This window comes from Rattus norvegicus, chromosome 10 (assembly GCF_021556685.1).
Source record: "Rattus norvegicus strain SHRSP/BbbUtx chromosome 10, alternate assembly SHRSP_T2T, whole genome shotgun sequence".
NCBI classification, from domain to species: Eukaryota; Metazoa; Chordata; class Mammalia; order Rodentia; family Muridae; genus Rattus; species Rattus norvegicus.
In genome coordinates this window covers 10,081,854-10,099,555 of record NC_141543.1, presented here as the reverse complement: position 1 = coordinate 10,099,555, position 17,702 = coordinate 10,081,854, and the positions used below count along the sequence as shown (strand labels likewise).

Sequence of the window (17,702 nt, the reverse complement as noted above, 5' to 3'; positions counted from 1 at the left end):
CATAAGTTTGGGTATATTGTGCCTTCATTTACATTAAATCTAAAATGTCTTTAATTTCTTTCTTGACCAAATTATCATTGAGTAGAGCATTGTTCAACTTCCATGTATAATGTGGGCTTTCTGTCTTTTTTTTGTTATTGAAGACCAGCCTTAGTCCATGGTGATCTGATAAGATGCATGGAATTATTTCAATCTTCTTGTATCTGTTGAGTCCTGTTTTGTGACCAAATATATGGTCAGTTTTGGAGAAGGTACCATGAGGTGCTGAGAAGAAGGTATATTTTTTTGTTTTAGGATTAAATGTTCTCTCTCTCTATATATATATATCTCTTAAATCCATTTGCTTCATAATTTCTCGTAGTTTCTCTATGTCTTTGTTTAGTTTCTGTTTCCATGATCTGTCCACTGATGAGAGTGGGGTGTTGAAATCTCCCACTATTATTGTGTGAGGTGCAATGTGTGCTTCGAGGTTTAGTTAGGTTTCTTTTATGAAGGTTGGTGCCTTCGCATTTGGTGCATAGATATTGAGAATTGAGAGTTCATCTTGGTAGATTTGTTTTTTGATGAGTATGAAGTGTCCTTATCTTTTTTGATAACTTTTAGTTGAATGTTGATTTTATTCGATATTAGAATGGGTACTTTAGCTTGTCTCTTGGGATAATTTGCTTGGAAAATTTTTTTTTCCAGCCTTTTACTCTGAGGTAGTGCCTGTCTTTGTCACTGAGGTATGTTTTCTGTATGCAGCAAATTACTGGGTTCTCTTTCCGTAACCAGTGTATTAGTGTATTTCTTTTTACTGGGGAGTTGAGTCCATTGATGTTAAGAGATATTAAGGAATAGTGATTGTTGCTTCCTGTTATTTTTGTTGTTAGAGGTGGAATTATATTTGTGTGGCTCTTCTCTCCTTTTGGGTTTGTTACAAGGAGATTACTTTCTTGCTTTTTCCAGGGTGTAGTTTCCCTCTTTATGTTGGAGTTTTCCATCTATTATCCTTTGTAGCGCTGGATTTATAGAAAGATATTGTGTAAATTTGGTTCTGTCATGGAATACCTTTGTTTCTCCATCTGTGTTAATTGAGAGTTTTGCTGGATATAGTAGCCTGGGCTGGCATTTGTGTTCTCTTAGGGTCTGTATGACATCTGCCCAGGATCTTCTGGCTTTCTTAGTCTCTGGTGAGAAGTCTGGTGTGATTCTGATAGGTCTGCCTTTATATGTTACTTGACCTTTTTCCCTTACTGCTTTTAATATTCTTTCTTTGTTTTGTGCATTTGGTGTTTTGACTATTATGTTATGGGAGGAATTTCTTTTTTGGTCTAATCTATTTGGAGTTCTGTAGGCTTTTTGTATGTTTATGGTCATCTTTTTCTTTAGGTTAGGAAAGTTTTCTTCTATAATTTTGTTGAAAATATTTACTGGCCTTTTAAGTCAGGAGTCTTCTCTCTCTTCTATACTTATTATCTTCATGTTTGATCTTCTCATTGAGCCCTGGATTTCCTGGATGTTTTGGGCTAGGAGCTTTTTGTGTTTTATATTTTCTTTGATGGTTATGTCAGTGTTTTCTATGATATCTTCTACCCCTGAGATTCTCTCTTCTCTTGTCTTCTTTTGGTGATGCTTGCATCCATGACTCCTGATCTCTTTCCTAGGTTTTCTATCTCCAGGGTTGTCTCCCTTTGTGCTTTCCTTATTGATTCTATTTCCATTTTAAAATCCCCAATTTCTTCACTTGTTTGGTTGTGTTTTCCTATAATTCTTTTTTTTTTTTTTTTTTTTTTTTTTGGTTCTTTTTTTCGGAGCTGGGGACCGAACCCAGGGCCTTGCGCTTCCTAGGCAAGCGCTCTACCACTGAGGTAAATCCCCAACCCCTCCTATAATTCTTTAAGGGATTTGTCCCCGCCAGTGGGGACCCAGTTATTCAGGGTCCCGAAGAGGCTCTCTACCTGTGGGCCAAAATGGGGGTGAAGAGAAGAAGGAGACCAAGCAAAAGTTCTGTTGTCAAGGTCTCGTTTATTGGGATGAACGTTACAGCTTTTAAGGCTTTCAGGTAGGGGGAGTGACCTTTGTGAAACATGAAGGAGGGGGAGATGAGGGTATAGGCAGTGATAGCTGGAGGCAAAGAAGTCAGGCGATGAGGTCAGGTGGTGGAGACACTGGGTGTTGACTGAGGAGATAACTGGTATCTGCTCGAGCTGAGGCATCCCTTGAATGTTATACTCCTGTGCCATAAATTCACGGGAGAGGCTTTATCCAACAATCTTAAGGCTTATGGCAGTCATCTTAGAGGTGAGTCTCTGTGGCCAAACAGCCCAGAGTCACCTAGTCATTTTGAGCCATGCAGTCAAAAAGCGGCTAGGCCCAAATCCAATATGGCTCCGTGCAGGGATTTTTTTTATGTTTCCTTTTTAAGGTCTTCTACTTGTTTATCTGTGTTGTCCTGTATTTCTTTAAGGGAGTTATTTATGTCCTTCTTAAAGTCCTCTATCATCATCATGAGATGTGATTTTAAATCCAAATCTTTGCTTTTCCAGTGTGTTTGCATATACAATATTTGCTCTGGTGGGAGAACTGGGCTCTGATAATGCCATGTAGTCTTGGTTTCTGTTGCTTAGGTTCCTGCCCCTCCCTCTCGCCATCAGATTGTCTCTGGTGTTAGCTTGTCTTGTTGTCTCTGACAGCGCCTTGAACCTCCTGTAAGCCTGCATGTCAGTGTCAGCACTCCTGTAGTTCTGTTTTCTTATAGCCGGATCTGGGAACAGAGAGCTCCTCCTGGTTTCATGTGTCCTGAAGCCTCCAGCCGGTTGCTTGGAGCAGAGACACATCTCTGCTCTCAGGTGTGTCTGCCCTGCTGGCGACAGGCTTTCAGCTCTCAGAGCAGGCAGAAACTGGAAGGTTCCTGCCCCTGACTGCTCCTAATTTCCTGTGCCCAGAGGGCACAGAGAGCACTAGGCGGTTCCTCCTGGGTCAGGAATGTGGGCAGAAGTAGTTGTCTTCTCTGAGCTCTCAGGATTGTCCCCCCTTTTGGGAGTCCTGCTCTCTCCCCCATGGGATTTGGGTACAGAAAGCTGTCGGAGCCGTTCAGTTCTGGGCGCAGGCAGAAACTGGAAGGTTCGTGCAACTGACTGCTCCAGGGTTCCTGTATCCAGAGGGCACTAGGCAGGTTCCTCTTGGGCCAGGAATGTGAGCAGAAGTGGTGGTCTCCCTTGAGCTCTCAGCATTGTTTGCACTTCTGAGAGTCCACTTCTCTCCTTCAGGGGATTTGGGTACAGAGAGCTGTGGGAGCCTTTCAGCTCCAGGCGCTGACTTCTAAAGTTCTTACTTCATTTTCCTATGCTGTTTCTAGGCTCATCATCACAAGTAAAAAATGCCTCGTAAATTTACCCTGGGGATCGAGTGTGCTAATATACATAAAGTTCTGTGGATCGGTTTAAACTTAGTCAATTAGCCTGACACTGTAGCTTAGTGGTAACTTGCTTACCTGGCATCTGAGACTCTGGGTTCCATCTCAATACTGCCATTCCCAGTTCTTCAGTTTGAGACTCAGAGGTCTGGACTTGGCTTGGTTGGTCCCTCTGGCCAGGGATCTCGGGAGGTTGGGCAGAGTGTTTGGGGGTGGAGTTCCAGTCATTCAGTGCTTGCTAGGGCGACAGAATATTCTTTCAGCCTCAGTCATGAAGCGGCTGGGTGGCCTCTTTACTCTGCGGCTTTCCACAGGCTATCTCGGAATCTGAGACAGGAGCCTTCCAGAAAAATAGACTGTTGCTGTTTTCTTATAACTGATCCTAGAAGTGACACATAGCGCTTCTGCCACTAGAGGGTATGAAGAAGTCCAGTTGATCCCCAGGAAGCATATGTTACAGTTGTTAATAGGGTGGGACTTTTTTTTTACCACTTAAAATAGCACTTGACATCAGGTGAGCATTGTGTGAACTTGGGGGACAACTGTTGTCACTGTCATCACTGAAGGACGATGTCTTCAGGAGAATAGCAGCTGAGGTGTGGAGCCCAGGCTGGCCTGCATGATGAACTTGGGCTGCTCTGATAGCCACGCGTCAGCCACTGGTGTATGGTGGCCCTAGTAAAGCTCAGTGTACTGAGCAGAATGGTGCACTCCAGATGGCGTCTCTGTCTGCAGTCAGGGTCTTCCTTATGGCCGACAACTCAGGAAGTAGCTGGCAGTGCTTGCCGCCAAGCCTGGTGACTCGAGCTCTATCTCCAGGACCCACAAGTGTTGTGGCTCATGTGTGTCTTCACATATCCATAAACACAGATAAATAATTAAATTATAAAAGCCCTAAAAGTCATTGGATTTTTTATTTTTTAAATTACTTGTTCAAACTCTGGGGAAGTTTAAAGAAAAAGAAAGAAAAAGCACCTTTTAAGTGAGGAAGATCTATTTGTCAGCTTTCTTTTATTGTACTAAAACCTGAAACAGTCAACTAAGGAGGAGGAAGGGTTCGTTTGGGTTCACATTCCCCGTAGGTTTTAGTCATGGTTTATTGATCTCTGTGTTTGATGCTGTACTGAAGAGGCATCCTCTGGTGGGAGTACAGAGCAGAGTTGGTCACCTTAGGGTCAGGAGAGGAAGAGGAAGAGGCTGGAAGGTCCCCTCTCTCCTCCAAGGGCACTCTGCCAATGAGGAAGAGCATCTGCCATGCTAGTGGTTCTCAGCCTGCAAATGGCACCCCTGGGGGTGTTGAGTGACCTTGTACAGAAGTCGCCTAAGCCCGTTGGGAAGCACAGATGCATTACGATTCCTAACAGTAGTGACATCACAGCGATGAGGTAGCAATGACAGTCACTGCATGGCTCAAGAGGCTGAGGCTCAGAGCTCGCCTCAGTTATGATATGAGGGTGGGCCAGTCTCACGCTGTGTTCACAGGAGGGATGTGGGTATATTGGCACACCGGTGCCCTGTGGTTATGTAAGGTGCGACCACCAGGGAAAACTGGGCCAGGGCTGTGCAGGGCCTTTTCCTTTTATCCTCTAACTTCCTGCAAATCTTTAACCATTTCAAACTAAAAATGTAAAACAATAACTGCATTTGGTCATTCCTAGGGGTCAGTCACCAGTGCCCCCAATCTAGGCCTTTGTCCTTCCCAAGAAAGTATGAGCACATTCTCACTTGAGGCCTCTCACGTCCCAGAGATGAAAGTGTTCATGTCCCACCAGGGCAAAGATGGCTGGGTTAAACTGGCATCTGCCAAAGATTTTTATCCAGTAAGCAGGCATGTTTAAATGGCATCTCACCATTTGATGGAAATTGGATTTCTATTACATAGGTGTGGTTTTTAAATGGAATCTTAACACATTGTTAAACAAACGATTCAGCAGCCACCTGAAACGCTTTAGTGCTGACCAGAGGTGGGGTGAGCCGGGAGCCTGAGGGTTGGCCTGTATGGGAGGCAGGTGGGATGAGAGCCAGAGGCCCAGCACTGAAACAGTGCATCTGCCTGCTCAGTGGTCTGTGCACTCGGCTCACCCAACCCCTTGAAGGTGGTCTTTGGAGAGCAAGCCTTAATTTTCTTCCTTACAGACATGTGTGTACATTGCTCTCCTCCCCTCGTCTGAAGTACTGTGTGATGTCTTGGAGCAGTAGGTGAGAGTGAGTTGTGTGACGAGGCCGTGGTTAGCGAGCCTTACTAAGTACATAGTGCAGTTCTCCTCAACCGCCTGCTCACAGACTGTTGTTTGGTTTCAGACAATTGCTGTTGCCATTTCAGCTGGAGAAAATGCAGTCATGGACAGATCCCAGACAGTCTGTCACAGGGTAGTGGGAGGGCTCATTTGTGTTTTCCTTAATCAAATCTTCTGAGATTTGCGCAAAGTTCTCAGTGATTTCTGAGTGTCTGGTGCTTCCTACATTTGAGCCTGATGTTCTCTTTCTCCAAACTGACTGCAAAGAACAGTACAAAGGAGGTGCCGTCTTCATAGACTGTATTGTAGTATAGGACACTGGAAACAGAAATAGGCAATTTCAGATTTTACAGCTAAATAGGTGGGTGGCATTGCACTAAGGAATGCTATTTCCATCTGTCAGTAGACTGAGTAAGTGTTTGCTGCGCTACAGTTAAAGAGACTAGCTTGGGTGAAGAAAGTGTGCAAGTGGTCCTACCCTGTACACCGGACTCTGAAGGAGTGTGAGTTGTCAGCTGTGCACGCTGTAGGGTGTGACCGCATGCACCAGCCTCTGCAGGAGTGTGCGTGGTCAGCAGTGCACGCTGTAGGGTATGACTGCATGCACCAGCCTCTGCAGGAGTGTGCGTGGTCAGCAGTGCACGCTGTAGGGTATGGCCGCATGCACCAGCCTCTGCAGGAGTGTGCGTGGTCAGCAGTGCACGCTGTAGGGTATGACTGCATGCACCAGCCTCTGCAGGAGTGTGCGTGGTCAGCAGTGCACGCTGTAGGGTATGGCCGCATGCACCAGCCTCTGCAGAGTGTGCGTGATCAGCAGTGCACGCTGTAGGGTATGGCCGCATGCACCAGCCTCTGCAGGAGTGTGCGTGGTCAGCAGTGCACGCTGTAGGGTATGACTGCATGCCCCAGCCTCTGCAGAGTGTGCGTGATCAGCAGTGCATGCTGTAGGGTGTGACCGTGCACCAGCCTCTGCAGGAGTGTGCGTGGTCAGCAGTGCATGCTGTAGGGTATGGCCGCATGCACCAGCCTCTGCAGGAGTGTGCGTGGTCAGCAGTGCACCAGCTTTACTGTTGACTCCTAGAGGATGCAGAGATGAAGCTGATGACAAGGAATGTGATTTTACTTCCAGGCAAAAATGTTAGAGGAGTAACAGGTTTTCTTCCCGAAGATGCCCTTACCTGCACATGCTTGTCGGGATAGGAGCACAATACTAATGGGCTTCATTTCAACATGTTGACTTTTCAGCTAGTTTTCTCTTCTTAAATATATTCTAATTGTTGGAATATTTTGAAGTGAGACTTATTATTTGTATAATCATAGAAGAAATCTAGCTTGAGCCCTTTTTATTGTAAAGCAGGGTGTTTAATGAAACACTGAAAACTTGAGGTGGGAAGCGAGAGGCAGACAGAGAAGGTGGACAAGGAACCACTTGTGCTACAGCTGCTGAGAGATTGAATCTCAGACTCCAGAGAGACACAGGGAAGTCTGTCTTGGGGACAGAGAGATCTAGGGTTTACTGGTATCCTAACCACGTGATCTTGTTCAGAGACATTATCAAACTCCTCTCTTACTCAACTGAGAGAATATGACAGGTGATTGTGAATTTTTCACAAATGATGGATGGATGAATGTGCATATGTGTGAGTCAGTGAGCTTCTCTGGGTCGAAGCTGTGTGGTGGGTAAAATGGATGGATGAATGCAAACGTGGGTGTGATTTGGTGAGCTGACATCTCAAGGTCAAAGTGGTGTGATGGACAGTAGTGAAATGTCCGTTTCTTCTCCTGGGACCTCATGTCCCATGATGAGCCAGTGTACCTGGGGAATGGATTTGGGAGGTGGGTGGTGGCTGTATCCCAGTGTCTGTTTCCCTTTGTATGACCTTATGTGGGGCTGGGGATAATTTGGTCACTGTTTCTTCCTGGTGTCCCAGTTTCCTTATCTACAAGGTAGTAGCTGTGCTAGTTTCTGGGATGAATGCATAAGCACACAGCACAAGGCAAACCGTGTGACATACAGGAGCTTGTCTGGTGGGATTTACCCCAGCTGAACTGTGTGTGTGTGTGTATGTGCGCGTGTGCGTATGCGTATGCATATGTGTGCATGTGCATGTATGTGTGTACTATGCATGTGCGTGTGTGTGTATGTGCGTGTGTGTGCGTGTGCGTATGTGTGTGCATGTGTGTGCGTATGTGTATGTGTGTGTATGTGTGTATGCATGTGTGTGTGCATGTGTGCGTGCATGTGTGCATGTGTGTGCGTGTGTGCGTTCGTGTGCGTGTGTGTGCGTGTGCGTATGTGTATGTGTGTGTGTATTTGTGTGTATGTGTGTGTGTGCATGTGTGTGTGCGTGTGTGCATTCGTGTGTGTGTGCATGTGCGCGCGCGCGCGTGTGTGTGTGTGTGTGTGTGTGTGTGTGTGTGTGTGTGCGTGTATGTGTGTGTCAGTGGAGAAATAGTACCAAGTGACTGACCCCAACAGGCACCTGGCAGGCAGGATTACCATAGCATGTGCTTGTACTCCAAGTCTGTAGGCACAGGAGTCAGTTAGCATTTACCAACATTCCAAAACCAAAGTTCTAGAATGTTCCAGAATGCATTCAAAAGTATGCCTTATAGTCATTTCAGTGTTGAGCTGTGAAACAGGATAGCACATTAACATTTATAAGATACGAGTTGTGCTTTTTTTTTTAAAACATATTCCCTTCCCTGCTTAGGGTGGAAATTTTTAGTTTTTAAATTTGTTTTTTTTTTAAACGTTCTTATACCTGCAGAGAAAACGAGGTGCTCAAAGTCCAGCTGAAGAAATATGTAGGAGCTGTCCAGATGCTGAAAAGAGAAGGTCAAACCGCCGAAGGTGAGGTGGAGATGAGCCCGCGAGGGAGGGCCGGTTATTCCCTGGGCAGGCTCGGAGTGCACGTACTCTATCCGGTGTAATAGACAACTGGTGCTGGTGGCATTCAGAGCCAGAAAATGTTGCTGCCTATTCTTTTCCTGCTAAACGAAATCTAAGCCTCACTGCTTAGTAACAGTTGTGTGATGGGGATACTTACAGATTTCTAGAATATTGTAAGCCTTATGGAATGGTTTGATTGACATGAGGCCAGGGGTGTAAGTGGCAGAAGTCACACAGGTAAGAACCCAGACCTCCCTGGACTCAGACTTGTCGGGATGTCGTCCAGCTCTCTTGTAGTTCCTTAATCTCTCTGTATTTCAGTTTTCTCACGTGTAAAATGGGATGATTGACAGTAAGCAGCATAGGGATTAGCACAGGGTAGCACTGGGTAATGTTTGCATGTTACTATTGTTATTTTAATTTTGACAATGTTATGCATATGTGCAATGTATTGGGATCATATTCACCCTTACCCCTCTCTTATCCCCCTCCCTCTCCTCTCTTACCCATATCACTCCTGATAACTCCTTTCTTCCCAGCTTGTACCCTCCTCTGTTTATGGGCCCACAGAATATGCATCTGGGGGTCAGAGGCCAACCTCTGTGGTGTCCCTTAGGAGCCGTCCACTTTGTTATTAGAGGTATGGTATCTCCCTGAACATGGGACTCACCAGTTGGCCAGCCTGGATGACTGGTGGGCTCCAGGGACCCATTTGTCTCCTTCTCAGCTTTGGGATTACAAGCATATGTCATAGCACCAGCTTTTCCACACAGATGCTGGGGTCTGAACTCAGGTCCTCAGGTGTGCATGGCAAACGCTTTACCAACCTCACCATCTCCCCAGCTCCTAGGCTTGCTTTCGATTTAAAAAATAGCACTATGAGATGCACTTTTGAATCAGGATTTTGGGAGCACTTCTCTTCAAATGCACAAGCAGAGTCCATAGTATGCAGATTGCAGCTGAAGATCCCTTTCTCAAGATACAACCTGAGAGCTCTGAAGCAAAACTGAGTGTGAGCCTTTTCAGTGTGTAGTAAGATCTCCTTGGTTGAACTTCAGTAGAATGACCAGCACAATCCATTGTCAAGTAGCAGCAGCAGCACTTTTTCGTGTTCTCTTCCTATGTGTTAAGAAACACTGTGTGCCTGGGCCATGCTCTCCTACTGTGTGGTTTAAGACATAGTACAGGGCTTACAGAGATTAGCTCAGTACTGGGCACATACCATTTGCCCTGTTGTTGCTTAGGGAGTCCTGTGAGTCTCTCCTTTTCATCACAGGTATCAAAAGAGCATCAGCCATGTGCTAGCACTGTGAAACAGGCTTGCCCCGTAGCCTAGACCTATAATTCCAACACTCAAAGCTGGGGCAAAATTTTGTTAGTTCAAAGCAAAGATAGCTTGAGCTGCATAGTGAGACTGTGTTCCCTGCCCCCAGCCCTTCTTCTGGACGTGGCTATTACAAATTGCACTGGGTAGGTATGTACTGAGTAGTCACATGAGGCACTGTAACTGTGTGTAATGATGGGTTTAAAAAAATGGTAAAAGGCAGTGCTTTCCACAGTTGCACAGCAGCTTTCCTCCCAAGCTGTTGTCTTCCTTCTAGGTAACTAGGACAGTCTCCTCGGGCCCTGGTGGTCTTCACTTCTTCACTGGATGGAGATCCAGACTTGTCCAGTCTGGGCCCTGGTGCCTGCAGGCTTATAGAAGTTGGAGTCCCTTACACTGAGAGCCTGGGGGAAGGGGTATCTGCCCATCTACTCCATGATGTCCCTTGGCTTCGGGTGTCAGGGAGGGACATGCCAGTGTCTGTTTCCTGAGTTCTAGGAGGAAACTGAGACTACATTTTAATAGCATAAGCAAGTTTAGTTGCAAGTATAAAGTATCTCTTTATCTATGGCAAAACTGACTAATGCCAATGTGAGCTCATAGAGGGAAGAGACTAAAAGTCTTTTTAGCCCCAAGTGCCCTTGTACTTAACAGCAGTCCTGAGGGCTGACTGCAACCATCATCTTGTCTTTTAGAAATGCCTCAAGGATTAAGATGTACATAACACAAGATTAACTGTAAAATACAATGTCAACAACCTCTAACTTTACAGGTACAAATCCTCTCCTGTTTGAAAGGCTTTTTGCTCCTGTTGTGGTGTGAATAGGAGTGGGATGCTCTCTACTGACCACTGCATTTCCTAGCTAGGTTGGGGGCTTGTGAAAGTTTGCATCGTCTCTTTGCTTTGTCTCTTACTCTGGAGGTAACCTTTGTGATCTTCCTGCAGTGTTACAGCTGTGGCAAGAGGGCCATCATGCTCCCTAGGAACCGGCTTGGCAATTAAGCACCCATTGTAACTTCTCTGGACATTAGACCAACTCTGTTCATGAACTTGGATTTCTTTTTAGTCTCCAGGGAGCCAGGATCAGACAGTTTCAAGTACGACTAGAGAACAGAAGATGACTCTCCATGCTTGTGATTCTATTTATGGGAGCTGGGGAGATGCTCAGTGAGGAAAGTGCCTTGTAAGCTCTGAGCTTGGTTCCCAGAATCTAACTTACCAAGCTGGCTCTGATGGTGTATACTCAAAATCCCAGCCATGGAGAGGTGCATGGAGAGGTGCTTCCAAGGCAGCAAGACTAGCTAATTTGGTGATCTCTAGGGTGGTGAAATGGTTTTGGCCTGAGATTACCTAGAGAAAGCCTTAGGCCACATATAGATAGATAGATAGATAGATAGATAGATAGATAGATAGATAGATAGATAGATAGATAGATAGATAGATAGATAGATCCATCCATCCCCATCCAAGGTCTGCCCTGTGGCCTGTCCACTCCTCTGACACTGTAGAAGGCCAGTGCTCCTGTCATTCTATGCATACACAGAACCCAAAATTCCATGGGGGGATGTGTGCCAGGCCACACACACAGTCAGGGTTCTGCAGGGATACAGACTGACTATGTGCGTGTGCGGGAGTTTTGTTTTGGGAAAGTGGCTTGTGTGACTGTGGCCGTTCATTGACTTCATCTTCAAAGCATCCTGCAGGCTAGAGACCTGGGAAGAGTTGTTGGCACAACTTGACTCTGAATCCAGTGAATATACCTTTTCCATGACCTCTTCTCTTCCATCTCAGGCCTGGATGAAACCTAGTCAATTATACAACAGACAGATTCCTAGTTGGTGCCTGGACTAGCATTTGATCAACTATCAGCATACTATGTTTAGTTACATTGTCAGACACTAGGGGGGACATGAATCTAACCATTATTGCCCCCTAACCAGAATGTAGAAGATTCCTGCTTGAAGCCAGGCAGTGGTGGCACATGCTTTAATCCCAGCACTTGGGAGGTAGAGGCAGGTAGATCTCTTGAGTTCGAGGCCAGCCAGGTTTACAGAGTGAGTTCTAGGATAGCTAGGAGGGGCGTGCACAGAGAAATCCTGTCTTGAAAAATAAAACAAACAAATAAGATTCCTGCTTACACCTACTAGGTTTTCCTTTTCTCCACATTTGTCTCCCGTGGTTTTTCTGATCATGAGATACATGGGTCCCCAGCCTGGGTGTCCTGGGCTGAGCTCACTGAGGTACTGGGCTGAGCACACAGATTCTGTCTTTGGTTGGCTATTTCACTGGTCCACATTACCATTTCACTTTATTCTGAGGAAAAAAATAATACATCTTTCTGGATAGTCAGAGCCAGTTATGTACTGTCTATAAGACAAGGAACGGGGTAGGTGACTTCTTGGAGCAGACCAGACCCTTTAGCTCACGCACTTAGCCGTGGTGCTGTGGAAAGCCATGCTTGCTGGTGGTGCAGAGTAGACATGCCCTTTCCCTCCCTTACCTGGGAACTCTCTCCTTCCTTGGTGAAGAGGAAGGAGACACTGCCTGAGGAGGGAGCATGGAGAAGGGTAAGGCAGGGTGTCGGCTCAGGCTCAGCACTGTCTGCCTTTAATGGTTCCATATTCTTGTTGGAAGTTATTTCAGAGCTACTGATGTTCATTTAGAGGCTGAAGATAATGACGGTGACTTTCTGGACTCTGCTCTGTGTGCTCTGGACGAGCGATGACCGCAATAACAAGTGACGTACATGTCAAATAGCAGGCAGTTTTCTTTTTTTTTTGGTTCTTTTTTTCGGAGCTGGGGACCGAACCCAGGGCCTTGGGCTTCCTAGGCAAGCGCTCTACCACTGAGCTAAATCCCCAATCCCAATCTGGGGATGGTTTGAAGCTCCAAATTGAAGAGGGTCAAGTGAATTAGCGGACATCTGTCAATTAGTTTCTGAAAGGTGAGTGATTAAGGTGGTAATCATCTAGTGAGCCTCTCTGAAAGCTTCGCAGCCATTATCCAGATGGGATAGGATCCGTCAGGGAAAGAGCTTCCTGTCCTGTAAACAAACCCTGGGGAGTGCTTTATTACCTGCCTCCCGTGCTCTCAGCTCTCACGGGCTCGTGCTCTCTCTCTCTCTCTCTCTCTCTCTCTCTCTCTCTCTCTCTCTCTCTCTCTCTCTCTCATATGCATGTGCGCGCGCGCGCGCATACACACACACACACACACACACACACACACACACAGTATTAATATATTATAACTGACCATGCTGACTGTGAATCTGGACTTTGACCTTAGTCTCCAAGTGGCAGAGACTTCGTCTGCGTGAAGGATGGAAATGTGTGTGCAGGTTCATGGGTATACTTCCTGTATTATTCTTAAAACTTAAATTATTTCTTTGTGCATAGGTGTGGGGCGGATGTGCCATGACACTTGTGGAGGGTGGAGCACAGCTTGTGGAGTCAGGGCTCTCCTTCCACCTTAATGTGGGTTCCAGGGATTGAACTCAGGTCACCAGGCTTGCTCAGCAGGTGTCCTTACCCGCTGAGCCGCATCACCTGCTGTTCCCCTCAGTTTTTGAGAAATGCTGTCCCATTGAACATGGAACTAGGGACTGCTTAGACTGGCTGTCAGCAAACCTGTGGGACCTTCATGCCTCGGCTCCCCCAGTGCTGGTGTGTTACTGTGCTCAACTGTTTGCATGAGTACGCTTTACTAAGTTCTCTTCTCAGACATAAAAGGGTTGATTTTTTTAAAAAATTGAATTTATTGGAAATGCCTAGAGTATAATACAGCTAATAAAGTCTGTATTCACGTCCGAGAGTTAGCACAATTATACTTTCTATACATATTTCAGATTTTATAAAAAAGAATTTGTTCTAGTTAGATTCATGCTGCTTTGATAAAACACTGACCAATAGCAACTTGGGGAAGAAGAAATGTTTGATTTGGCTTTTACTTTCTTGTCTTCGTCCACTTGGGTGAAGCCAGAACAGGAAGTCAAGGCATAAGCCTGTGCAGGAGTTGTGTGAGACCATGAACAGTGCCTCTTCCTGGTGTCCTTCGTGGCCCACTCAGACCACTTTCTTATATAGCTAGGACTACCTGCCGCAGCGGGCTGGGCCTCCCACATCCATTGAGAAAAAGCTGGGCGGGCGGTGGTGGTGCTTTGATTCCAGCACTCCGGACAGAGGCAGGAGGAGCTCTGTGTTCAAGGCCAACCTTCTCCACAGATGACAGGACAGCCAGGGCTCCACATAGAAGCCCTGTCTCAAGGACGCCCCTCTCCCCCTGCTATCCCCAAAGGAGCAGAAACTCCCCACAGACATACCTACAGGCAGTCTGATGGAGGCAGGCAGTCTGATGGAGGCAGCTCTCTGCTGAGGACCCCTCTTCCCAGGTGACTCTTGTTTGTGTCAAGTCAAAAACTAACTTCAAAGCGTAATTAGAGTGCCTTATGCGTTGTTCCGACAGATGTTCCAGGCTAGCTCTGGTCCACCTTAGATGCTGTGTATCTCCTACTTAACCGTGGGACTTGGTGAGGCAGGAGAGAGAGGGGTGGTTAGCACTAGGTCAGGCTGTTGTCACATGAGGAGTGCAGCCACACAGCAACATACTGGTGTGAGCACAGGGCTGAGCCATGGCAGGCAAGAGATTCTGATGGAGATGCAAGGGGTGAATGGCAGCAAGCCCCCAGCTGACTGCAGCGGACATGTGCTGGAAACAAGGCAGCCCAGCATTTGTGTCAGGAGGTTAGATATTTGCTGGGTGGTTGTGCAGGTAGTATCTTGACCTTGTTGTCACAGCATGCATGTCATTAACTAGGGGATACCATGTTGGGTTGGATAAGGCTTGGCTGTATTAGAAAGAAAACTCAAACAATAATTTCCACAGTTTTCTCTTACATGAGGTGTCTCGAAGTAGCTTGGGCTGTTGTGGGTGGTTTCTGGCCACAGGCACTCGGGCTGCATCACTTCCTATTCCTGATTCATGTCTCTCAGTCTTTACGATTGCCTCGTGTCCCTGTAAGACAGCTGTTACTCTGCCACTACAGAGGGCGCGTTTGAGCCAGGGGGTAATGAGCGTCCTTTCGGGAGCATTCAGACCCTTTCTCCACAGTTTCTACTTGAAGCCATTCAGCTGGGAAACGTGCTACCTCTGAGTGCATGCGTGGAAGGAGGGGCGATTCCTGGTGGCAATAGTCCCTGTCTTTGGTGGTTTTGGGGGTCTGGTGGATGTTACTTGAGAGGGGCGGGCCTGCCTCCAAGCCACTTTTTGTGCCATCACTTTAGTGAAGAGTTTCAGCATAGGCCCAGGGTCACAGTTGTTCAGGAATCCAGCTCCCAGTTCCAGAAGCAACACGGGTCCTGGCCTTTTATGTATGCTTTAGGCTATGTTGTCTTACCAGATATATGCCTAAGTGGAAGTGAGTGCTTTTGGTGTCTGCTCATGCTCTCCCATGAGGGAGCTCACCCTTGCTGCCAGGCATTCCAGGCTGGGCTGAACTGGATCCAGGCCTCCTCATTTCCATCCTTGGGTAATCCCCTCCTACAGTGTCATGGTTTTAGGGACCCAGGCTCTTTAAAACTCCTCCAGATGAGGTCAGGCCCAGCACACATTGCCTGGAATTCTTCATGCCTGCATTGTATACCAGGGGCTATCTCATCACCCTGTTGGCAGCATGTGCTTCCCACTGCTAGGGAGTAAGGAGAGCCCAGTGCTGCTGGACAGCCTGGTCTCTGCTTTTAGCTGCCATGTGTGTAAAGTGAAGGATTAAAGTGCAGCCAAGGGAGCTCACTGTTAGGTTTTGTGGTAGAAGGGGGCCTTGGCAGATCCAGGCCAAGGAGTGCTGCAGAGATTTCCCTGCACAAGAGACCTTAGGCAAGAGTTTGTGGGGAGGACTGTGAAAGGCCACCTCTGATGGAGAATGAGAGAGCGAGCGAGAGAAAGAGAGGGAGAGAGAGAAGGAGGAGGGGGAGGAGAGAGGGAGGGGGAGGGGAGAGAGAGAGAGAGAGAGAGAGAGAGAGAGAGAGAGAGAGAGAGAGAGAGAGAACGAACTGTGACGATATGGGCTTTATAAAAGTTATCTTACTCCTAGAGACAGTAGAAATGAGTTGCATTTGGCGGCGGCTGATGACACGTGACTGCTGAGTTGCTGAAGGTAGACGGGGGAGGACCTGAGGGGGCACCTGGATCTCAAATGTGGGCATTTCCTAGCATTCTTCCCTTTTGTTTATTATAAAAGGCGAGGAAATAGGAATGGGGGCACTGTGCTTCCTGCTGTCTGGGAGTATCACCATCTTTGGGCACCCAAGAAAGCTGAGGTGATGGCCAAGTCCAGGAAGAACAGGGCTGTTTCATGCCATGTCCAGGCTCTGTGGGACCTCTGGGGCTAGGGTCATGTAGTCTGTTGATGCCAGGCTGGACCACCTGGGGCTCGCACTTTGAAGCTATCCAGGATGTTGATTTTGAAGGAGCCCCTAGAGGTAGCAGATTGCTGGAACAGATATTATATTAAGGACAGAAGGTAAAGTTGAAGAGTTTATGGGGAAGTTTTTTTCTTAGATGTATATTTGAAACTTTTAGGCCAATTGTCCTGGTAGTTGGGAGAAGAGAGTCTCAAGATCAGGGAAAGTGGAGATCTCACCCTCAGGAATAACCAGACAAGGCAGGTGAGGAAACAGGCTGTTGATTGACAGTACTTATCTGGAGTCCTTTCAACCCAGAAGAGGTGGATTGAACTTGACTCCCTGAGGCTTATAAGGATTTCTGGGTTTACAAAAAGGTAAGCAAGCTTTAGACACATGAGCATCAGCACTGTTTGTAACTGGACTGAGATCCATGTTGTAGAAAAGGCAGTGGACTCACACAGTAGAAGCTTGGGGACCCAAAATGACGATGGGTTAAAAGGGGGAGCACTCTTTCCTCTATCTAGAAGGCTGGATGTGTATAGACTGGATGGATGTTTCTACCACCATCAGAAGCACTTTCAAGTCTATGCTTAGAAGATAACCGAAGGAAACTTAAAATCTCAGCTGGGGCTCTAGTAGGAGTCGGTGCTTACCAGAGCTGGACTGATGGCGCCTCCCAACTCCACTGACCGATGTCAAAACTAAACTTTGAGGTCTTAGGAAGAATAGCACAGAGAGGGAAAGAAATCCAAAAGATTTTTCATTTTTACATTTATCTTTAATTACTTCCTCATACCTTTATGAACTGTATACCTTACTTAAGACACTTTCTTAGACCTTTAAACCTTGCATTTTCACATCTTAAAGCACTTTTCTATCCAGTCATTTCCCACGAGGCAGCTGAGCCTTGGCTGCTGCTGTTAAACTGTCGCTGTCACTAGACACTGTCCACACCATCATGGGGATGAAAAGAGGACCTTTGTCTGAGTGAGTAGGAAGTGCAGAGCAAACAGCTCCTTATCTATTCAAATGACAGACTCACCGGCTGCCTGGACACTCACCCTAGGCTCCTCCATGGTCGTCTTGACTTCTGTGGTGACAGAGGTCTCAGAAGACCCAACAGACTTTCCTGTGGAGGAGGAACTTAGAGGACCAGCCTACCTTGTCTAGCCAAAGCAGGGCATTCAACTTTCCAGTGTCTTGCATGTTCACAGTTTGGAGAAAGTCCTAGTGACTGGCAAGGTGAAAGGTATTAGCCATACTAAATACTAATATAATTAATTATAGTAATAAACTTTATTTATGCTTTCATAGTTATATTTTCAAAACTAAGCCTAAAACAAGTAATTAGGAAACTGCAAACTTGGTTTAGTTTAGATATACTTGATAGATAATTGTCCTCCAACTCTTCAGATGCTGAATGAGGCATTTAAAATTGTTCTATGCCGAGTG

The 17,702-nt window shown here is 46.5% G+C and overlaps 1 protein-coding gene across 13 annotated transcripts in view; it reads left to right on the top strand.

Annotated features, from left to right (window-relative positions):
• Positions 1-17,702, top strand: part of Snx29 (sorting nexin 29) — a 413,834-nt gene that overhangs the window by 174,741 nt on the left and 221,391 nt on the right. For all 13 annotated transcript variants that reach the window (XM_087574449.1, XM_087574446.1, NM_001109526.2 and 10 more), the window contains one exon: positions 8,406-8,488. In XM_087574449.1, the coding sequence (XP_087430575.1) occupies positions 8,406-8,488 (83 nt within the window). The remainder of the gene's footprint in view (positions 1-8,405; positions 8,489-17,702) is intronic.